The following is a 24,552-nucleotide window of genomic DNA, read 5'->3' on the forward strand; positions in this document are numbered from 1 at the left end:
AAAGGAGTGATTTACACCTCCTTTGGTAGAGACATATCTCCACCCTGCCACTCTATCTATGCCTCTTATAATCATCTATCAGATCTCCCCTCAGCCTCCCCTGCTCCAGATATAAAATGTGTCCTGTATTTTTCACAAGATAGTTCAAGATATTTTATTTTTGATCAAAAACAGAATGCTGCTTATTTTTACCACTGCATAGGCATAATGTGAATGTGTAATCCGCATTGTACATCATGAAATGGTAAAACACATGATGTAATTATTTCTTTCTGTATCATTTGTACAGGGTGTGGCCTGACCCACAGCCCAATGAGGCTCCCCGGTATAACTCTTATGGGGTGACTGTGGCAGGGGCTGAGGTTGACATTCTCACGGGAGAGAACCAGATCACCCAAGTGGATATACTCTTTGACTGTGGTGAAAGGTAGGAAACAGCAATGTTAACTGGCATAAATATTAAAGGTGGCATGAAAACATAGCAGTTTAACGCAATGCTTTTCAAAGTTCAAGGTAAGTTTATTACAAAAGTACATATAAGTCACCATATACAACCCTGAGATTCATTTTCTTGTGGACATACTCAATAATTCTACAGAATAATAACCCATAACAGAATCAGTGAAAGGCCACTCTACTTGGGCATTCAATCGGTGTGCAGAAGATGACAAACTGCAAATACAAAGAGAAAGTAATAATAATAATGAAATAAGCAATAAATATCAAGAACACAAGATGGGTCCTTGAAAGTGAGTCCATTGATTTTGGGAACAGTTCAATGATGAGGCAAGTGAAGTCAAGTGAGGTTGATTAGTGGCAGCGATCAGCGGTCAGGTTTGATATCACCACAAATGGAAAGATCACAACAAAAATCCCTTAATTGATCTGCCATTTGAATTTTAAAATGATTTGTTTATTTATTTCGGGATATTTAGGATCTGCTATTGCCAGAGGCAACACTAGCATTGTTGCTCATGGTCATACTGTGGCTTCTGCCCCCTTCGTTTCCAGTCTTGATGAAGGGTCTTGGCCCGAAACATCAACTGTTTATTCCCCTCTGTAGATGGTACCTGACCTGCTGAATTCCTCCAGTATTTTGTGTGTATTGCATATGCAGTGTTTTTTTCCGAAGGACAAGGGGAACCCTGCATGAATGGAGAAAGTGCAAGCTGTGGGGTGTGCCAATAACATCACCTTATTTCTCTGCCTCTGCTCTCATTACTGCGCGGGATGTTTTCCAAGTTATTGATACAAACGAAACATGAACTAACTTTCTCTTTATAGATTATTTCTTCACCCCGAGCCAGTTCACCATCACGTTATGACACTTCATGAAATGTAATTTCTTCCACCCGATAAAAGAACAAAAGAACACATTGGGGATCTGGATGGTGGGTGCTGCATACAGCGGTACCTTGCAACAAGTTTTTCTGCTTATACATGGATCTTCCAGTCACCTGCCGTTTCTGTGGCAGAATAAGCCAGAATAAAAAAGTGGGGGGAAGGAAAGGAGGCTTGCTGGAAGGTGATGGGTAAAGCCAGATGAGTGGGAAAGGCCTAGGGCTGAAGAAGAAGAAATCTGATAGGAGAGGAGTGTGGACAATAGGAGAAAGGGAAGGAGGAGGTACCCAGGGGAAAAGTGGGGGAGAAAGGAGCTAACCTGCTCCTGGGACAATCTCAGATAGCTATCCATGGGTCCTGGAGGAGGGCATTAGAAGGTTTTAATGTTCAGAGCCCAGGTAGCTGTGGGGAAAAAAAATACAGCATCCACAGGTAACACAGAGGTATTTCAAAACCATTGGGCACTACAGGGGATGAATGCCATCCATGATGAAAATGTGTTAGTCGTGATTTGTCAGTTTTTTGTTTGTAATGTGATTGTAGAATAGTATTCCAGTGGTATGAATTTATAATAAGTATATTTTGTAAAAAAAAGATGATAAAGGAACAAAAGATCAGGGACAGCACAGTAATGTAGCGATTACCATAATGCTTTTCAGCGACAGTAATGGGATTCAATTTCCGTTGATGTCTGTAAGGAGTTTGTACGTTCTGCCCATGAACATACGGTTTCCTCCGGTTGCTCCGATTTCCTCTCACATTCCAAAGGCGTGCAGGTTAGGGTTAGTAAGTTGTTGGTGCTAGAAGCGATATGACATTTGCGGCCCACAGTACATCTTCAGACTGCGTTGATTGTTGATGCAAATGACACATTTTACTGTGTATTTCGATATACAATTAAAGCTAGCCTTACTATCTCCTTAAATGCTAGCAATTCTCAACAAGACAGGAAGTAGCTGTGGAGGGACAGATGGAATTAACTTTACCAAATAAAACTGTTTCCAGGGCATGGATTTAAGTGGAACCCTCTCACCGGGGCTCGTATACAAACTTGGTTTGTTAGCTAACTCTGCTAACAGCCACGTGACTCAGCGGTGAGAAGGCCAACTTTCATAAACAATATACATCCAGGGTTGGTATAACTTGGGGTTCAACCAAATAGGAAGGCTAGGATGTTTGAGTTAAAGGAACATTGATTGTAGCGAATGCTGTGTAAATACTGCCCCATACACAATTATCGGTCTTCAAGAAATGACAGATCATTCACCAACATAAAATAAAATTATAAAGAGAGTATATTTACCAATTTTCAACTTTATCACTTTACAAGAAAAGAAAAAAAATGGCCCGTTACAGTTAAACCAGTCCAATGTGCACACAAGGAGTTTGCTTGACCTGAGCTGAATCCACGTTCTGCATGAAAGACACCAGTCACAGTTCGAACTTCCCTCAAAGACCATCTCGAATGAACTGGCTAACTCAGGAGTATTGGCACTTTTTCCTTTGAACCATTCATCTGCACAAAGTCTTTCTTACAACAGGGTCTCCCCTTCAGGCAGCATTCTGCGGGCCTCTTCCCATGTGTCCCACTCCTGCCAAAACAACCCAAACCTGTCTACGGTCCTTCAGAAATCTGATCCCGCCCAGCTTTCTCGAATGTTCCATGCATCCCAGTGGACAGAAAGTTACAATGTGTACCAAGTCAAACCCGATTGGCTGACACAACATTCCTAAGTTGGACAACACGACTCCTTATCTTTAGCCAAAGACGAAACAATCTTACTTGCTGGATACACTGCTTTTACCGAAAACTGCTAAAATAAAATACCTCACAGCATAGCAGTAGAAATCTTAACCAGAGCATTAAATAAAATGCTATTTCAATTACCCTTTCCTCAGTACTTCCCTGACCTACCGTATTTTCTATCATTTATCTTTTCTAGCATTGCAGTAATTTTGTACTTGGAATGCAAGACAATTATTTTAATGCCAAGTTCTGTGACAGGAGTGAGTTAAGTAACCCGGGATAAATATGCATGATGTGTTGAGTTTATTTTTTTTACTTAGTACCAGGCCCTTCTGATCCAACAAGCCCATGCCACACAATTACACCCATGTGACCAATTAACCTACTAACCCATACGTCTTTGGAATGCAGGTGGAAATTGGAGCACTCAGAGGAAACCCACACGGTCACAGGGAAAACGTACAAACTGCTCATCGACAATGGCAGGAATTGAACCTGGGTCGCTGGTGTAATGCCTCCCCATGGCTACTCTGAGGTACATAATCTCCTTTCATTGTTCCTTTCATCTCGATTCCCTTTGTCATTTGCAGTTTGAATCCTGATGTTGATATTGGACAAGTGGAAGGTGCTTTTGTCATGGGCATGGGATATTGGCTGACTGAGAAGATGATCTATGATCCTAAGACGGGGGCTGTGCTGAACGCAGGGACGTGGGACTACAAACCACCATTCAGCAAGGTAAGTTTAGAGTTGACAGTAAAGTTTATTTTAAGTTGTAAAAGATTCAATCCAGACGCTGCCATTTTGGAATACTTCTTTCTTTTCAGGGATATCCAAGACAAAAAGTAAACTGTTTATTCCATTAACATATTTAACAGAGAAGATTCCTGCCATGTACTAATCGTAAGACATAGGAGCAGAATTAGGCCATTTGGACCATCAATTCTGCTCAGCTATTCAATCGTGGCTTTATTATCCCTCCCAACCCTATCCTCCTGCCTTCTCCCTATAACCTTGCATGCCCCAACTCATTGAGAACCTATCAACCTCTGCTTTAAATATTCTCAATGATTTGGCTTCCACAGCGATCTGTGGCAACGAATTCCACAGATTCACTAACCTCTGACAAAGAAAATCCTCCTCATCTCTGTTCTAAATGCATCTCCCTCTATTATGATGCTGAGCCCTCTGGTCCTAGAGAGGAAATATCCTATTGAAAACATCATCCCCACCTCCACTTTATCTAATACTTTCAATATTTGTTAGATTTTAATGAAATCACCCCCCCCCATTCTTCAAAACTCCACTGAGTACAGGCCCAGAGGCATCAAGTGCTCCTCATACATTAACCATTACATTACCAGAATCATCATTATCACTAGCATCAGTGCCTGTACTCAGTTTCAAATGACCTAATCTTCTGACTGCTCCACTGACATCATGTGTAGTATTTTGTCTGATGGCATGACAATGAATTTAGTAAACGTAGTGGCTTTATGCTGTAAACAATCAGTCTGCTCCCCAGGTTTAAACTAATTGATGTTAAGCACTTGATTCTCACAATATCATCTCAAAGACTTTCAGGGTATGCCTGAGGTAAAGTTTCTTACACACAGAGTGGTGGGTGTGTGGAACACCCTGCCAAGGATGGTGGGAGAGGCAGCTACATTGGGGGCATTTAAGCTCTTAGATTGGCACATGAATGAAAGAAAAATGGAGTGTTATGTAGGAGGGAAGGGTTAGATTGATCTCAGAGTAGTTTATAAGGTTGACACAACATTGTGGGCTGAAGAGCCAGTACTGTGCTATGCATTTCTATAATCTATGCCTTATGTTTTATGTATCTTACTTTCTAAGCAGGTAGTGAATTTGGAAATCGGGGGTGCAAAGAGACTTAGGAATCCTAGTGCAGGATTCCCTAAAATTTTCAATTGCAGGTTGAGTCAGTAGTGAAGAAGGTAAATGCAATGTTAGCATTTATTTCAAGAGGTAATTTTCCTTAATCAATACATAGAGGTCCCAACTAGAGACAGTGCAATACTAGATCTCCTATTAGAGACAAAAGGTTGTGTAGGGGAACACTTTGTATCTAGTGATCATAATCATAGTCATAGTCATACTTTATTGATCCCGGGGGAAATTGGTTTTCATTACAGTTGCACCATTATTAATTAAATAGTAATAAAACCATAAATAATTAAATAGTAATATGTAAATTATGCCAGGAAATAAGTCCAGGACCAGCCTATTGGCTCAGGGTGTCTGACCCTCCAAGGGAGGAGTTGTAAAGTTTGATGGCCACAGGCAGGAATGACTTCCTATGACACTCTGTGTTGCATCTCGATGGAATGAGTCTCTGGCTGGATGTACTCCTGTGCCCACCCAGTACATTATGTAGTGGATGGGAGACATTGTCCAAGATGGCATGCAACTTGGACAGCATCCTCTTTTCAGACACCACCGTCAGAGAGTCCAGTTCCATCCCCACAACATCACTGGCCTTACAAATGAGTTTGTTGATTTTGTTGGTGTCTGCTACCCTCAGCCTGATGCCCCAGCACACAACAGCAAACATGATCGCACTGGCCACCACAGACTCATAGAACATCCAATATTGCCAATAGTTTCAAGATAATTATGGAGAAGGGTAGGCCTGGTCCTCGGATTGAGATTCTAAATAGGAGAAAGGCCTTCTCTGGCAATTGTGAATTGGAATAAGTTGTTTTCTGGCAAACGTTATAAGGAAAGGTTGAATAGGTTATTCCCTAGGAAGAAGACTGAGGGGAGATTTGATTGCAGTGCACAAAAATATGAGGGGTATAGATAAGGGTAAATGCAAGCAGGCTTTTTCTACTGAGGTTGGGAGGTACTAAAACTATAGGTTGTAGGTTAAAGATGAAATGATTAAAGAGAACATGAGGGGTAATTTTTTCACTTGGTATTGAGAGTATGGATCGAGCTGCCAGTGGAAATGGTGGATGTGGGTTCGAGTTCAACATTTCAGAGAAGTTTGGATAAGTGCATGGATGGGAGGGATATGGAGGGCTATGGTCCAGGTGCATGTTGATGGGACTAGGCAGATAACTCAGCACAAACTAGGTGGGCTGAAGCGCCTTCCTCTGTGTCGTAGTGTTCTATGACTTCATGAGAACTAGAACGTAAAGGCAAGGAGCTAATACTGAGGCTTTATAAAGCATTTGGAGTATTGTGAGCAATTTTGGGCCCTGCATCCATGAAAAGATGTGCTACCATTGGGGGGGGGGGTCCAGAGGAGGATCACGAATGTGACCTTGGGAATGAATAGGTTAATGTATGAGGACCGTTTAATTGCTCTGGGCCTGCACTCACTGGAGTTTAGAAGAACAAGGGGAGATCTCATTGAAACCTATCAAATAGTGAAAGGCCAAGATAGAGTGGACTTTGGGGGGGAAGTTTCCAATAGTGGGAAAGTCTATGGCTAGAATGAACTGCCTCAGAATCGAAGGAGCCCCTTTGGGACAGAGATGAGGAGGAAATAGCCAGAGTTGTGAAGTTATGGAATTCATTGCCACAGATGGCTGTGGAGGCCAAGGCATTGGGTATATTTAAAATGAAGATTGATAGGTCCTTGATTAGTAAGGGCATAACATTATCGGGAGAAAACGAGAATGGGGTTGAGAGGGATAATAAATCAGCTATGATGGAGTGGCTGAATGGTGTAATTCTGCTCCTATGTCTTATGGTTTATGTATTCAGGCAGCCAGATTTTTAACCTTTCTGAGCAGTCTCTTGAGTGAGACAATTCAAATGTAATTCTGATTAAATCCTGATTGAAAGATCTCTGTCCCCTCCATAAATGCAACCTGACATGCTGAGTTCCTCCTGCCTTTTTTGTGTGTTTCTCAAGATTTACAGCATCTGCAGAAATCTCTTGTGTTTCCCATTTAAATACATTCAATGTTCTCTGATGCCCTCCTTGACCAACCTGTGTAACCATCTCTTTGATGCCTTTCAGTATGCACCTGCTTAATGGTTAGTCCATGCAGGTTTCCAGCTAATCCTCCAGGATATACTAAAACTAGTATGTTGTACTTTGCATTGAATAGTTCATTGAGTTCATTTACATTGAATAAGTGGCACTGTAGCATAGTGGTTAGCACAGCGCTTTACAGTACCAGAGACCCAGGCTCAATTCCCGCCACTGTCTGTAAGGAGTTTGTACGTCCTCCCTGTAACCGTGTGGGATGCATCTGGGTGCTTCCGTTTCCCCTCACAGTCCAAAGGCATACCAGTTGGTAGGTTATTTAGTCATTGTAAATTGTCCTGTGGTTAGGCTAGGGTTAAATCAGGGGTTGCTGGGCGGTGTGGCACGAAGGGCCGGAAGGCTCTGTTCCATCTATATCACAATAAATAAATAAAAAGTCATTTAACTGCCCTTCAGTCCTGATAAAGGGTCTCCGTAAAATCATCGTCTGCTTATTCCCCTCTATAGATGCTACCTAACCTGCTGAGTTCCTCCAACATTTTGTGATGCCTTTCAATAAATCATGTCTGACCAGAATGCCTGTGAAAGATTAGAGAAATCTAAAATAGTAAATAAAGATATGAAATAAAAATGGAGATTATTTTTATAGTTGTGTCAAAGTTGACAGTTTTGATTATTTACAGATTAATCCATTCAAAACTTGTTCACTTTTATCCCACACAGATAATTCCTTATTGCCAAATCCCATTGTAAATTTAGGAAGGGGAAGTGAGGTATAAACTATAATGTCACTGCTCTATGAAGGAGGTATTTAAAAACCAAAACCAGCAATTAAAGGTTTAGTTAAACACAGGATAGTTAATTCCATGTTAGCTGGAGTGAATCTGATAGGCTGGATAGATAGAAGTACTCCAAACATGGTGCTGACAGTCACTCAACAGATGATTTAAAGTTGGAAGCAAAGTGGTTGACCTTGTAGGAGCAAACTGGGAGTTGGTGTTCAAACTAACAGGTGATTTGTTTTATAAAAAAACTGGTGTGTACCAGGAGATCAGCCAAAGCCTGAGAGTGGCGTAGTAGCATAGCGGCTAGCGCTTTACAGTGCCAGCGATCACTGATTGGGATTTGACTCTTCCCGCTGTTTGTAAAGAATTTGTTAGTTCTCTCCGTGATCATGTTGGTTTGTAAGGAATTTGTACGTTCTCTCTGTGATCATGTGGGTTTGTAAGGAACTTGTACGTTCTTTCCGTGATCATGTGGGTTTCCTCCTGGTTCACACACATTCCAGAAAATCATACGGATTAGAGTGAGTCAATCGTGGCATACTGTGTTAGCACTGAAGGCATGGCGGCACTTGCAGACTGCCCCCAGCACATCCTCTGGCTGTGTTGGTCATTGATGCAAATGATATATTTTGTTCGATGTTCCGATGTACATGTATCAAATAAAACTAATCTATAAGATGTTTATCTTTAAATTTCTGTAAAATGTGTTTAAATGAATTTTGATTGGAAAAGCATGCCCTACATTTCACTGTTCCTGAAGCTGTCATTCCAGAACTAGAATTCACTGATGTGAAGACAAAGGCATACTAAAGCTATTCAGAATCTGAAGAGTGTGAATACATTTGCAAAACACTGAGGATGCTTTATTGAAACTATCTGTTCTGTATCTGGTTTGGTAGAGCATTCCTGTCAATTTCAACATCGAGCTGCTGAAAAATGCTCCCAACCCCATGGGTGTGCTCCGTTCGAAGGCCAGCGGTGAACCTCCCCAGTGTATGTCCTGTGCAACGCTATTTGCTGTGAAACGTGCTATTGAGTCTGCACGTGAAGATATTGGACAGAATACATACTTTCCACTAAGTGAGTATGATCTCTGGGTGTAATACTCAGGATTTCTGATCCTATTTACTTTAATGATCTATTTACTTCAAACAGTTCAATACTAGACTAAGTAAAAAGCCAAGTGTAGTATCAAGGCTTGTGTGACTCCAAAAATAAATGTGCTGATCTGATTCATTCTGAACTGGATATATTCTCTACCTGTAGGATTCATTCCTGCTTTGGTCACCACACTTCAGGGAGGATGCATCGCTACTGGAGAGGATGCAGAGAGGATTTTCTGGAGTAATTCCAGGGTTGGGGGAATTTTTGCTGTAAGATTAGACTAGACAATTGGAGCTCAAGAGGTTGAGAGGAGATTTGATATACGTTTGTAGGTGCACAAGATCACAGCTCATTTCAATGGGATGAATAGACAGCAGTTCTGGATGGATGGATCAACGACTGAGGACACTGGGGTTGATATCCTGTTCAAAAGGTAGAAGGAAAATCCTCCTACATGATCCCCCTCTCCCAACACTCTCCCCCCACAACTCTTTTCCCCTTTCCACCCCCCCCCATCACCCACTCTTTTCTCTTAAACACCATAGATGAGACATGGTTCTTTTGACAGAGGACACTCTTCTAAAGGTGATGGAAAAACTGCTCCAAGTTATTGTAGAAGATTGGAGACCTTTGAAGTCTATCCCCACAGGGCTTTAAACAAGTGCATGAAGCAAATACTCTGAAGGAAGAAAACTGAAACAACTTTTGAACATTATTGAACCACAGCCTTTTCCTTGTTTCGAAGTTAGCATAGTATGAACATTTTCTAGATTCTTCGAGGTACTTTAATTGTAAAGAATAGAAAAAATTAAGCATGACAACATAAGTTCTGGAGGAAAAAATTATTTCAGTTGCATATTAATTAAAATGGTTCTTTTTGACAAAAATCCTAATTTTTTATCAAAATGCTTAATTTTCTGGCTTTTCTCTGCAGATGGGCCTGCAACTGTGGAAGTAATCCAGACAAACTGCCTTGTGGACTACAGAAATTTTTCAATCTGAAAACCACACTTCATTCTGCTACTCTGCTGAACAATGCTAATAACATGATTTTTTTTGCCTTAATCACAATACTGCACAATATTTTGCAGTATCACCTCTATATCCTTACAGTCTTAAACTTCATTGTTTAAACTTATAGTAATCATCTCTTTACATCTAATGAAAAGCTCTCGGATAAGTCCAGTGGGGAGAAGATTCAGGATTTCATGATGAAATAATGCTAAGCAACACACACAAAATGCTGGTGGAACGCAGCAGGCCAGACAGCATCTATAGGAAGAAGTACAGTCGATGTTTTTTTATTCTCTCTCTCTCCCTCTCACAAACACTCCTTGCCTGCTCTCCATCTTCCTCTGGGCTCCCCTCCCCCTTTCTTTCTCCCTAGGCCTCCCGTCCCATGATCCTCTCCCCTCTCCAGCCTTGTATCCCTTTTGCCAATCAACTTTCCAGCTCTTAGCTCCATCCCTCCCCCTGCTGTCTTCTTCTATCATTTTGGGTCTCCCCCTCCCCTTCCCGCTTTCAAATCTCTTACTATCTCTTCTTTCAGTTAGTCCTAACGAAGGGTCTCGGCCCGAAACGTCGATTGTACTTCTTCCTATAGATGCTGCCTGGCCTGCTGCATTCCACCAGCATTTCGTGTGTGTTGCTTGAATTTCCAGCATCCGCAGATTTTCTCTTGTTTGCGTTTTTAATGCTAAGCCGTTAGTTTTCCATAATGCATATGCCATTACTAAAAACTAAAGCAAATCAACTTAGCAATTTGCAGTACATCTTTCAGCCAGTGAATATAAAATTGATAGCACATATTGTTTTTAATTTGGATTGCATTTATTTAGAGTAGGAGTTCCCAATGTTTTTTATGCCATGGACCCCTAGCAGTAATTGAGGGGTCCATGGACCCCAGGTCAGGAATCCCTGGTTTAGAGCAAGTATTCTTTATAAAGCAAACTTAGCACATTTCTAATGAGGTGTAGAGTTAGAGATCAAACCAGATTCTTTACTTCGAATGGATAATTAAATTTAAAGATAAAGATTAGCTTTATTTGTTACATGTTCTGTGAAACTTCAAAGGATACAGTGAAATATGTTGTTTGCGTCCATGACCAACACAGTCTGAGGATGTGCTGGGCTCAGCCCACAAGTGTTGTTATGCTTCTGGTGTCAACATAACATGCCCACAATTCACTAACCCGAACCCATCTTTGGAATGAGGGAAGAAATTGGAGTAACGGAGGAAACCCTCACAGTCACAGGGAGAACTCCTTATAGACAGTGGCAGAAATTGATCCTTGTTCTCCTGATCGCTGATGTTGTAAAGCGATTGCACTAACCACTATACTACTCTGGCTGAAGTTGGAGATTATAGCACATGAAGACTTGCTGTCCTGGTAGAACCTGTTTGCTGGTGAAATCTCTGTGCAGTACTCTATTGTGTCAATTTATCCAGTTTAGAGTCACAGAGCACCTCAGCACAGAAACAGGCCCCTCAGCCCAGCTAGTCCCATCAAACTGCGCCCGGACCATAGCCCTCCTTAACACTCCCATCCAAACCACTACAATTTTCCAATTGATCTTGTATCCACCACTTCTGCTGGCAGCTCTTCGTACACTCGTACCTCCACTTTATCCTTGAAAAAATTCATTTGTTGTTTCATGTCTCATCCTGGCTAAGGTTCCACATAAGATCGATAAGAAATTTCTTATAACACTTAATGTAATTAACAATTCTACCTAAGTATCTTCGCCTCACGTAACCAAGGACTAATTTCAACCACCGAAATGCAGCAAATTTTCAAGGTTAGGTAATGTATCGTTGATGTGATTGACACAATATCTACCACATTTTACCTTTGCTTACTCAGTGTCATTGGCAGAGCCAACGATTATTACCGTCTCTAATTACTCTTGAGAAGTGTGATGGTGGGCTGCAGCTTTGAACTGCTGTAGGTAGCTGTTAAGATAGGAGTCAGTGTGATCCTGAGTTGGCAGTAGAAACACAAGAACATGTGTGGACGGTGTGGTGATATCACGTGTCACGTGTAAGAACATGATTGGACAGAGTCGGGAGCATGCACAGAAATGACAGAATGATCTAGAAACTGTATGTAGAGACGTGCTTACAACAGGAATTCTGCAGATGCTGTAAATTCAAGCAACACACATCAAAGTTGCTGGTGAACGCAGCAGGCCAGGCAGCATCTCTAGGAAGAGGTACAGTTGACGTTTCAGGCCGAGACCCTTCGTCAGGACTAACTGAAGGAAGAGTTTGTAAGAGATTTGAAAGTGGGAGGGGGAGGGGGAGATCCAAAATGATAGAAGAAGACAGGAGGGGGAGGGATGGAGCCAAGAGCTGGACAGGTGATTGGCAAAGGGGATATGAGAGGATCATGGGACAGGAGGCCCAGGGAGAAAGACAAGGTGGGGGGCGGGAAAACCCGGAGGATGGTCAAGGGGTATAGTCAGAGGGGCAGACGGAGAAAAAGGAGAGTGAGAGAAAGAATGTGTGTATAAAAATAAATAACGGATGGGGTACGAGGGGGAGGTGGGGCATTAGCGGAAGTTAGAGAAGTCAATGTTCATGCCATCAGGTTGGAGGCTACCCAGACGGAATATAAGGTGTTGTTCCTCCAACCTGAGTGTGGCTTCATCCTTACAGTAGAGGAGGCCATGGATAGATATGTCAGAATGGGAATGGGATGTGGAATTAAAATGTGTGGCCACTGGGAGATCCTGCTTTCTCTGGTGGACAGAGCGTAGGTGTTCAGTAAAGCGGTCTCCCAGTCTGCGTCGGGTCTTGCCAATATATAGAAGGCCACATCGGGAGCACCAGACGCAGTATATCACCCCAGCCGACTCACAGGTGAAGTGTCGCCTCACCTGGAAGGACTGTCTGGGGCCCTGAATGGTGGTAAGGGAGGAAGTGTAAGGACATGTGTAGCACTTGTTCCGCTTACAAGGGTAAGTGCCTGGAGGGAGATCAGTGGGGAGGGATGGAGGGGACGGATGGACAAGAGAGTCGCGTAGGGAGCGATCCCTGCGGAAAGCAGAGAGGGGGGAGGGAAAGATGTGCTTAGTGGTGGGATCCCGTTGGAGGTGGTGGAAGTTACGGAGAATAATATGTTGGACCCGGTGGCTGATGACCTCTGGGTATCAACCTTAAGACTCACCAATTATAGGTTTGACCTCAGGTTTTCTTTTTCCTTGATACACTTTTTTTAATAGAGGTTTTTTAGTCTAACCAGAATCTGCCTTGTATTCTAAAAGGTAACACAAAATGCTTCAGGAACTCACCAGGTCAGGCAACATTTTGTGTGTGTTGCTCTGGATTTCTAGCATCTGCAGACTCTTGGGTTTATGCTAATGTACATGTGTTTGACCTCAACAAAAATTGCTGTTGATTTGTTATCAAGTGTTTTAGAATACTTTAACTTATATTAAACTTGATATAATAAATTGGATTATGAAATAATAATTATCACTAGCTCACTGATAAAATGCATGGGTTTTCACCCAGTATCAACTTCTTGTACTCAACAAGATTCCTCCCTTAGGAAGCAAAGTGCAATTGACAAGAGAATGTTTCAGCAAAGCTCATCTGGAAATATTGCACTAGAAAGACCACTTTGACATTTTTTTCCAGATTTTAATACTTTGTGTTATCAAATAAAATGAAACTAATGAAATGTAATCAAATGATATTAAACTGTTAAACAAAAATGCTTACCAACTGTTTCTTCTTAAAGTGCTCCAGTATAAAAACTGCATATGAGAGTCAAGGCAAGCTTCAGAAATGTGAATCAAGCTTGACATAGTGTGGAAAAGTTAGGGAATTTCTAGTGTAACTAAGAAGTACCTTTCCTTTTTAATGAGTAGGTTCAAATGCATTCTTGTTAACCCTATCAAATATTGAAAGCCCTAGATAGAGTGGACATGGAGAGGATGTTTTCTATATTGGGGACTCTAGGACGAGAGGGCACAGCCTCCGAATAGAAGCGTGTCCCTTTGGAATGGAGATGTGGAGGAATTTCTTTAGCCAGAGGGTGGTGAAACTGATATTTAAGTATTTCATCAGCCCAATTATTCCCTAGGAGATTTTCTTACTGAACCATCAGCCTTTTCCTGTAACTAAGGTCCTCAAGACCCCGCAACATTCTTGTAAACTTTCAATCTGATTGATATCTTTCCTGTCGGTGGGTGACCGGTTAGTTGAAAATAAATATGGTTTTCTTTCAAGAAATGGGTCAATGTCAGCCCACTCACAAAGCATAGTGATGGGACCAAAATATTTAATCACGATGCACTTTCTCAGTCTTACGTCTTTCATGTTCTGCTTTCTTGTTGCCATCTGAGCAATTTAATTTTGCCACGATTTTTTTTCTGCCGGGGGGGTGGGTGGGTGTAGGAATGGGGTTTGATGTCCTCGCAGTTCGCCCAATTTGTTTTTCTGCATGGGGGGGGGTGCAGTTGATGCTATTGCTGCCGCTGCACGATTTAAATTTGGTGTGATTTGTGAGTGTATGGGGGAGGGCTGGGCTTTGATGTTCTCGCAGTTCACTGATTTGGTTTTCCTGTTGGGGGAGGGGGTTGACGCTCTTGTTGCTGTTATGATTTAAATTTGGGGCAGTTTGTAAGTTTTTTGTGCGGGGGGTGGATTTTGTTTGATGTTTTCCTTTAAATGACATATCAATAATTTAAATGATAGAATCATCTCTTGGCTTTGTTGCCAGGTTTGAAACTTTGTTTTGTTGCTATCTGGAGAAGACGAATCTGCGTTGTATACAACATACATTGATAATAATAGAACCTTTGAATATATTTGTTCTTGTCATCGATTGCTACAGATAGGGGTTTCTATTGAGCAACAGATAGATAGTCAGAAAAGGCTTACGAGGTCAATGTCCTATAAGAGATCAGAACAGATGGCTAAGGTGTTTGGTACGATATGGGTCATTGGGAGAGATGATGGCAGGGGCTTTTTTCACTGTACATTGTGAAAGGGCTGATTCGGCCACAAAGACACCAAGTGAGCAAATGGTACAGACTGTGAATCTACAAGTCCATTGGAGAACTTGTAAGGGTAATGAGAGTATGGAACGGAGCTTGTGTTCTGTGTTCTTTTGCTGAGCATTACGGGCATGATGCTTGTGTCCGAATGTGTAGCGACTCTTGCAGGCAGCACCCAGCACATCCTTAGGTTGTGTTGGCTGACCACTAGAAAATGAGGCCAGAGAAATAATAACTGGTCGAGTCAGTGGTGAGGAAGGCAAATGTAATGTTAGCATTCATTTCAAGAGGTCTAGAATATAAGAGCGAGGATGTGATGCTGAGTCTTTATAAGGCACTGGGGAAGCCCCACCTTAAGTATTGTGAACAGGTTTGGGCTCCTCATCTAAGAAAAGATGGTCTAGCATTGGAGAGGATTCAAAGGAGGTTCACAAGGATGATTCTGGGAAAGAAAAAGTCATCATATGAGGAATGTTTGATGGCTCTGGGTCTGTACTCGCTGGACTTTAGAAGGATGAGGGGGAATCTCATTGAAACCTTTTGAATGTTGAAAGGCCTAGACAGAGTGGATGTGGAAAGGATGTTTCCCATGGTCGGGAAGTCTAGGACAAAAGGGCACAGCCTCAGGCTAGAGGAGAGTCCATTTGAAACAGAAATGCGGAGAAATTTCTTTAGTCAAAGGGTGGTGAATTTGTGTAATTTGTTACCAAGGGCAGCTATGGAGGCCAGGTCATTGGGTGTATTTAAGGCAGAGATTGAAGGGTTCTTGATTGGCCACAGCATCAAAGGTTACAGGGAGAAATTCATCTGAATCTGAGAAAAAACAATCAAATTATATAAAAAAAAAATTCAGGGCCCCAAAAATCCTGGTAAGTCACTTTGAACACAGGATATTGCATCCAATTAATTATCTCCTCTCAGACTCAGTGAAAATCATTGTGATACCAGCATTATGAAGACAGTATTGCATTAAAAATTGGTAAGTCAACAGCTTTAAGTGGCAGTGTATCAAATTGAAATTCAAGGGAGGTTTCCGAGCTCACAACCCAGAGTAAAACATATGCTTGTCATACTGACAGTTCACTAAAAAATTCTCCTGGCGAATAAGACCACAAGACATAGGAGTAGAATTAGGCCTTTCAGTCCATCAGATCTGCTCCGCTACTCCACCATGACTGACTTATTATCCCTCTCAACATCATTCTCCTGCCTTCTCCCCATAACCTTTGACACCCTTAGTAATTAAGAACCTATCAACCTCCACTTTAAATGTAATCAATGACACGGCCTCCATAGATGTCTGTGGCAATGCATTCCACAGATTCACCACACTGGCTGATGACACTCCTTTTCATTTCTGTTCTATAGGGATGTCCTATTCTGAGGCTGTGCCCTCTGGTTCTAGACTCTCCTAGTAATTGTGTATTTGCATTTTGTTGGATTTCGCTGTGAACAAATTGGCTGCCAATCCCCTGACTTCAAAAAGTGGCTACATTTCAAATTAGCTTCATTTGAGTTGCTCTACATTCATAAAATGCAAAGTTTAAAGTAAATTTATTATCATATAACTATATAACAATTACAGCACAGAAACAGGCCATCTCGGCCCTTCTAGTCTGTGCTGAACTCTTACTCTCAGCTAGTCCCACTGACCTGCACTCAGCCCATAACCCTCCATTCCTTTCCTGTCCATATATCTATCCAATTTAACTTTAAACAACAACATTGAACCTGCCTCAACCACTTCTGCTGGAAGCTCGTTCCACACAGCTACCACTTTCTGAGTAAAGAAATTCCCCCTCACTAAACTTTTGCCCTTTAACTCTCAACTCATATCCTCTTGTTTGAATCTCCCCCACTCTCAATGGAAAAAGCCTATCCACATCAACTCTATCTATCCCCCTCATAATTTTAAATACCTCTATCAAGTCCCCCCTCAAGCTTCTATGCTCTAAAGAATAAAGACCCAACTTGTTCAACCTTTCTCTGTAACTTAGGTGCTGAAACCCAGGTAACATTCTAGTAAATCTTCTCTGTACTCACTCTCTATTGATGTATATGTATCAAAGTACATATACATCACTATATAGTACCCTCAGATTCATTTTCTTGTGTTTTCTTCTTCTTTCTGAAGATGAATCTTCAGATTCATCTTCTTGTACCCTCAGATTCATTTTTCTTGTGTCACAGCCGAACGAAGAAATACAATAGAATCAATGAAAAGTTACACACAGGCTGATAATCAGTGTGTAAAAGAAGATAAATTATGCAAATACTAAAGAAAAGAAATAATAGATAAACAATACTCAGAGCATGAGTTGTAGAGTCTTTGAGTCCACGGATAATCGAATAGATCAGAGTTCAGGTAAGTGAAGTTATCCATTCTGGTTCAGGAGCCTAATGGTTGAAGGGTAATAACTGTTCCTGAACCCGGACATGTGGGACCTTAAGCCCAGATACCTCCTTCTCGATAGCAGCAGCGAGAAGAGGTATGTATGGATGGTGGGGACTCTCGGATGCTGCTGTCTTGCAGTGGTGCTCCATGTAGATGTGCTCACTGGTGGAGAGGACTATACCTGTCATAGATTGGTCTGTATCAGCACTGTTAGTAGTAGTGTGACTGTCAGTGCTCCCAGTGCATTGATACTTAACAGTAGCTCCCTCCCTCCATCTAACCTCAGGTTCACAGTGAAGGCAAAGCAGTTTTATAATGATACAAGATGAGTATTGTTTTTCTATTGTTTGAAAATTATTCATGAATGTACGTGCAGAAAATAAAGTACATTGTCACCTCGTATTTAAAATGCCTCACTGTCAGCACAGATGCACAATTCTCTATATCTAGACTAAATATTTTTAGTTATGAAATCAGCAAAATCAATGTCCCTGTACTTGCAGTCTCCGAGTTTTCTCATTCTAAGAATACAAATGATCCCATTAGCATACCCTGAAAGACTGGAGGTAATCTCGCTCTGTACAGTGGAGCATACAACTGCTGGTGGCTGGTCTGCAAGACCATTCATTTTTAATTAAATCAGTTCTGTACATACTTCACTGAAATGATCATCATGGGCTGGATGGCACTGTGTTACACTTTAAGGAACAGCTCTGTAAGGATATATAATTCATCCAGGAAAAAGTGAATGAAGTGACTTTTCCTGTGATGGTAATTTTGTGAAGATTAAAATAGTCGCTGCAACAACCTTAGCCAGAGGAATAGCAGCATTAATAAGAATAACACTGGATTAAATACCTCTGCCCAATTCCAGATGCCAATAATTTTCTTGCTGTGTGATCCCTGCTGGCATTTTAATGAGGTCAAGGGGATATGTTGTTCATTAACTGTCACTGAGTTAACCATTTATTAAATCAAAAACACGGCATCAAATGCTATACATTTCAACCGTCTTAAAAAGAATCACAACCTTGCTCAGGCAATTCCAATTTGTAAACGAATCATGTGAAATATGTTTCAGCATATAATTTTGCCCAAGCACTTATTTGGAAGGAATTGCATAAAGCACAACACATATTGGAGACCAACGTGTGTAATCTATGTGAATACCAATGATGTTGCTTTGAATTGTAAGCTGAATACAGATTATCATTTATCTAAAAGAATTTCCTGTAAATTTGCACAGTAAATACGTGTGCAACTGTACAGAACATTTTCCCTGAGGAAGGTTCAGGCAAAGGCGATGTCCCCATTTAATGCTTCTTCAGTTCTTCATCAGTGCTAGTTTCATTGCTGTTTATCATCTGCAGTATATCCACTATCTGTATCATAATGTGGTAAACTTGATCATCAGATTGGGGCCATGGTGGGCAGTGAGGAAGGCTATCAAAGCTTGCAGTGAGGATCTGAACCAGCTGGAACAATTGACTGAAAAGTGACAGATGGAATTTAATTCAGACAAATATGAAGTGTTGCACTTTTGGAGGACAAACCAGGGTAGGGCATACAGAGAGAGTGGTAGGGCAGTGAGGTATATGGTAGAATTATGGATCTGGGAATACAGTTCCATAATTCCTTGAAAGTGGTGTTACAGATGGGATTGTAAAGAGAGCTTTTTGGTACATTCATAAATCAAAGTACTGAGTACAGGAGCTGGGATGCTGTGTTGAAATTGTAGAAGACATTGATGAAGCCTAATTTGGAATATTTTGTGCCATTTTACAGGAAAAATGTCAGTAAGAGTGCAAAGAATATTTACAAGGTTGTTGCTGGGACTTGAGGACCCAAGTTACAGGGAAAGGTTGAATAAGTGAGGACTTTATTCCCTGCAGTGTAAAAGAATGAGGGGAGATTTGATAGAGGGATATAAAATTATGAAGGGTATAGATACAGTAAATGCAAGCAGGCTTTTTCCACTGAGGTCGGGTGAGACGAGAACTGGAGGCCATGAGGTAAGGTGAAATGTTTGAGGGGAACATGAGAGGGAACTTTTTCATTCAGTGTGGTGAGAATATGGAACCAACTGCGTATGGAAATGTTTGAAGTGGGTTCAATTTCAACAATTAAGGGAAGTTTGGATAAGTGCCTGGACGGGAGGGGTATGGAGAGTCATTGTCCAGGTATGGGTCAATGGGATTAGGCAGAATAACATAACTAGATGGGCTATTTAACTATTTATGGTTTTATTACTATTTAATTATTTATGGTGCAAATGTAACGAAAACCAATTTCCCCCGGGATCAATAAAGTATGACTATGACTAAAGGGCCTGTTTCTGTGTTGTAGTGATCTAATTCATAGTTCATGGTGAACGTGAGCCAGGGTTAAAACTCAACCAATCTGTTTAATTGAATGGCCTCAATCTCAGAATGCTGAGAGTTTTCTACTGAGGCAGTGTGCTGGAACCTTCCATCAACCCATTGGATTGAAAGGAAAAAAAGTCAAGATTATTATTCAAGAAAGTTGAGAGAGAGAAGTGGACAACAGGAATTCTGCAGATGCTGGAAATTCAAGCAACGTCGACTGCACCTCTTCCTAGAGATGCTGCCTGGCCTGCTGCGTTCACCAGCAACTTTGATGTGTGTTGAGAGAGAAGTGGACACTGTATCAGGTTGTGTGTGGTAAAATACTGGCATTTTCATTATTTGATAACTTAGTATCAGGCTCATTCAATATTACACAGAAGTATTAACAAGCATCCCAGAGTCAGTGAAGAGAAGAACATCACACGTCTCCATTTGTTGGGTGGGGAGGGGATTCTTTCTTCCATTCTAAGAGGCAGGGAGAGGAAATTTGCGATTGAATTAAGAATGTGCTTACAGCTACGTTGTTTTCTCACCTTTTCTAGAACTACTCGCCAGAAATCAGGTAGAATCGCGCAAAAGGAAAACCAATTAAGCGTGTTCGGTGAACCTGGTTAAGGTATTGTCATCGCCGGAGATGTAAATCACAATGCAATAGAACCGCATTCCTTGTGTCGGAGTGCCATCTGTGGGCAAGGTTTGTAACTGCAACATCCAGGATCGAGTAGCAACTCGCCAGGGCAGCACCCACAAGTTGTTGGAGGAACTCAGCAGGTCAAGCATCATCTATCGAGGGGAATAAACAGTCGACGTTTCCTGAGGAAAGGTCTCAGCCCAAACATTCGACTGTTTATTCTTTTCCATAGCTGCCTGTGCTGTCGATTTCCTGCAGTAGTTTGAGTGTGTTGCTCTGGATTTCTAGCATCTGCAGAATCTCCTGTGTTTATAACTTTATTCACCAAATGCATTTACATGGATTAGAAATTTGCAGTATTGGTCAGGGCATGCAACGCCACCATTCGTTTACCCACCCCAACACTGCTCATCACCACTACCTACACATCACCTAACATCACTTTATGTACATACAATTAGTCTACGTATGTAGGACCTGAAGACATAGGAGCAGAATTAGGCCATTTGGCCCATCGGCTGCCTTCTTCCCTCTCTGGACCCTCTCCAACTTTTATTAGAAAACAGGCCCAGAACTGCCCCCAGTACTCCAAGTGTGGTTTGACCAATACCTTATAAAGTCTCAGCATTACGTCTTTGCTTTTGTATCCTAGTCCTTTCAAAATGAATGCTAACATTGCATTCGCCTTCATTATTACTGACTTGACCTGCAAGTTAACCTTTAGGGAATACTACACGAGGGCTCAGAAGTCCCTTTGCACCTCTATTTTTGAATGTTTTCCCTATTTAGAAAATAGTCTATACTTTTATTCCTTCTACCAAAAGTGCATGACCCAACACTGCCCTACACTATATTCCATCTGCCCTTTCTCCCAATCTGTTTAAGTCCTCCTACTGATTTTGTTTCCTCAACACTATCCACCCCTCCACCTATCTTCATATCAAACATGGTCACAAAGCCATCAAGTCAATCAAAAGAACATGACAACCTGTTGGTTGTCTGTCGTATCTGACAAGAGTGAAACTGGTGCAGGAGTGATTTTAAAGTGCAGAAACTGTTGTAATGGGACAGTTCCACTCTGTCGACCTCAGACGTCATGGTCCAATGGTTCAAGTAGTCAAGTTGAATGAATCACTAGTCACCGGCAGCCAACCAGAAAAGACCCCTTTATTCCCACTCTTTGCCTCTTGCCAATTCGCCTTGTACATTGTGTATTTATAGGTTTGCTTTATATTTATTATTTTTATTGTGTTTCTGTTTATATGTTGTATCGGATTCGGAGTAACAACCATTTTGTTCTCCTTTACCCTTGACCCTTGTGTATTGAGGAAAACAATAAGCAGCAATGAATCTTGAAAAAAAACATTGAACGATTATAAGGAATTATATAAAAAATAAAGTTAGAAGTACAGATAAGGAATAAATGTGCATAAATCCCAGCAAGTATTTACAATGTAGACTGCATTACTAAAAGTGGTTTAAAGTGTTTACAGTGCAGTGCGGGGGTTGGGGGCTGTGGAGAGGGTGATTAATTAGAACGGTTGATCTGATGGAGGAAGAAACTTTTAAGATGGTTTGAAGTTTTTATTTTAATAGTCCTATAGTGTTTCCAGAAGGGAGCTTTTGGATGGGGCAGTGTGCTGGGTGGGAAGTGTCGGCAATAATTTTCCCTACCCGCTTCTTTGTCCTGGGCACAGACACGTCCTGCAGTGATGGCAGACGGCAGCCAAATGACCTTCTCTGCAGACTTGACAGTTTGCTAACTAACAGTTGACAAACACTACTAACCAACTGATGTTAGAAACTTACTGGTAAGTTTTAATATTTACCTGTGCAAGAGAGAATGAAGTTCTACCTTGCACTTGTTGAAAGCCTTTCATAACCTCAGCACATCCCAAATCATTCACAACAATCATAAGTCGGTGTCAAGCACTGGGACACCAGCAGAGTCTGTGTGTTAGCTGGATGGACGTTATAGAAATATTAATCCATGCCAAGCTTTTAGTCACATCGACCCACACCTGGACAATAGCCCTCCGTAACCCACCCCCCCCCGTCCGTGTACTTCTCTTACATGTTGCAATTGAACACGCATCCACCCTTCCGCTGGCAGCTCGTTCCAACTCAAACTACCCTCTGAGTGAAGAATTTCTCTCTCAGTTCCCCTTCAATATTTTAAGGGTGAAAGGTAACCCATGACCTCTCGTTATAGTCTCACCCAACCTCAATGGGAAAGTCTGCTTCCATATACCTTATCTATACCCCTCATAATTTTGTATACCAATCTGAGGGGAAACCTTCCGATAAATTTGTACTATTTTTCTTAATCAATTTGAAAAAGAAGTTAATATTAGGTAATTAATAAGCAACAAGACTTAAAGAAAATGAGCAGATCCCAACAGACTGACAAGACCTGTTTGTGTAGTGCAGTCCCTCAGCAGCAGGATGTGGATTCTGCATTGAAATCAGATCCAGATGCAGATCGCCTGAAATTAACATTTTATAGTCCTAGAAATTTCCAAACTTCCACTTTCATTGTTAAAATCTATTTTGTAAATTTATAATGTTCTCCATACCATCTCACACTAGAGCACTACAGCACAGAAACATGCCCTTTGGCCCATCTAGTCCTTGTCGAACCTGTTCTTCTGCCTAGTCCCATCGTCCCACCTCCAGAGTACCATTTATCTCCATTCCACAAACAGAGAGTGGCGGAATTGAACCCAGGTTACTGGCGCTGGAATAACGTTACCCTAACCACTACGCTCCTAACAAGGACAATATGTTTAGAACAAGGAGAATACATTTGACAGCAATGAGCTGTCCAAGGAGACAGGCTAATCTTAGGGAGCAGGATCCTGTGTTCTGTTACTGAAGGCCAAGTCAGTACCCATGACCACTACCATCCAGAAGGACAAGAACAGTACTTGGAGCTATGATGTTGTGGTCATTACAGAGACTTGGATGGCTCAGGGGCAGGAATGGTTACTTAGAGTGCCGGGCTTTAGATGTTTCAGAAAGGACAGGGAGGGAGGCAAAAGAGGTGGGGGTGTGGAACTACTGATCAGAGATAGTGTCACGGCTGCAGAAAAGGAGGAAGTCATGGGGGAGAATTGTGTACGGAGTCCCTGTGGGTGGAAGTTAGAAACAAAAAGGGGTCAATGACTCTACTGAGTGCTTTTATAGACCACCCAATAGTAACAGGGACATCGAGGGAGACAGATTCTGGAAAAGTGTAATAATAACAGGGTTGTTGTGGTGAGAGATTTTAATTTCCCAAATATTGATTGGCATCTCCCTAGAGCAAGGGGTTTAGATGGGTTGGAGTTTGTAAGGCGTTTTCAGGAAGGTTTCCTGACACAATATGTAGATAAGCCTACAAGAGGAGAGGCTGTACTTGATCTGGTATTGGGAAATGAACCTGGTCAGGTACCAGGTCTCTCAGTGGGAGAGCATTTTGGAGACAGTGATCATAATTCTATCTCCTTTACCACAGCATTGGAGAAGGATAGGAACAGACAGGTTTGGAAAGCGTTTAATTGGAGTAAAGGGAAATATGAAGCTATCAGGCAGGAACTTGGAAGCATAAATTGGGAACAGATGTTCTCAGGGAAATGTGCGGCAGAAATGTGGCAAATGTTCAGGGGATATTTGCGTGGCGTTCTGCCTAGGTACGTTCCAATGAGACAGGGTAAGGATGGTAGGGTAAAGGAACCATGGTGTACAAAGTCTGTTGAAAATCTAGTCAAGAAGAAAATAGTCATAGTCATAGTCATACTTTACTGATCCCAGGGGAAACTGGTTTTCGTTACAGTTGCACCATAAATAATGAATAGTAACAGAACCATAAATAGTTAAAAAGTAATATGTAAATTATACCAGTAAATTATGAAATAAGTCCAGGACCAGCCTATCAGCTCAGGGTATCTGACCCTCCAAGGGAGGAGTTGTAAAGTTTGATGGCCACAGGCAGGAATGAGTTCCTATGACGCTCTGTGTTGCATCTCGGTGGAATGAGTCTCTGGCTGAATGTACTCCTGTGCCCAACCAGTATATTATGTAGTGGATGGGAGACATTGTCCAAGATGGCATGCAACTTGGACAGCATCCTCTTTTCAGACACCGCCGTGAGAGAGTCCAGTTCCATCCCCACAACATCACTGGCCTTATGAGGAGTTTGTTGATTCTGTTGGTGTCTGCTACCCTCAGCCTG

The 24,552-nt window shown here is 41.6% G+C and overlaps 1 protein-coding gene across 12 annotated transcripts in view; it reads left to right on the forward strand.

The window, feature by feature from the left end:
• LOC134357228 (xanthine dehydrogenase-like) overlaps window positions 1-12,247 on the forward strand; it is a 123,871-nt gene extending 111,624 nt beyond the window's left edge. For 10 of the 12 annotated variants that reach the window (XM_063068539.1, XM_063068546.1, XM_063068538.1 and 7 more), the window contains 4 exons: window positions 290-427; window positions 3,679-3,826; window positions 8,737-8,917; window positions 9,876-12,247. In XM_063068539.1, the coding sequence (XP_062924609.1) occupies window positions 290-427; window positions 3,679-3,826; window positions 8,737-8,917; window positions 9,876-9,943 (535 nt within the window). In that variant the 3' untranslated portion in view covers window positions 9,944-12,247. Of the gene's footprint in view, window positions 1-289; window positions 428-1,284; window positions 3,659-3,678; window positions 3,827-8,736; window positions 8,918-9,875 lie in introns of those variants that run through there. The other 2 variants (XM_063068550.1, XM_063068549.1) reach the window with 2 other exon arrangements.
• The last annotated feature ends 12,305 nt before the right edge of the window (window positions 12,248-24,552 follow it).

The sequence above is a fragment of the Mobula hypostoma genome, chromosome 16 (assembly GCF_963921235.1).
Source record: "Mobula hypostoma chromosome 16, sMobHyp1.1, whole genome shotgun sequence".
Taxonomy (NCBI): Eukaryota; Metazoa; Chordata; class Chondrichthyes; order Myliobatiformes; family Myliobatidae; genus Mobula; species Mobula hypostoma.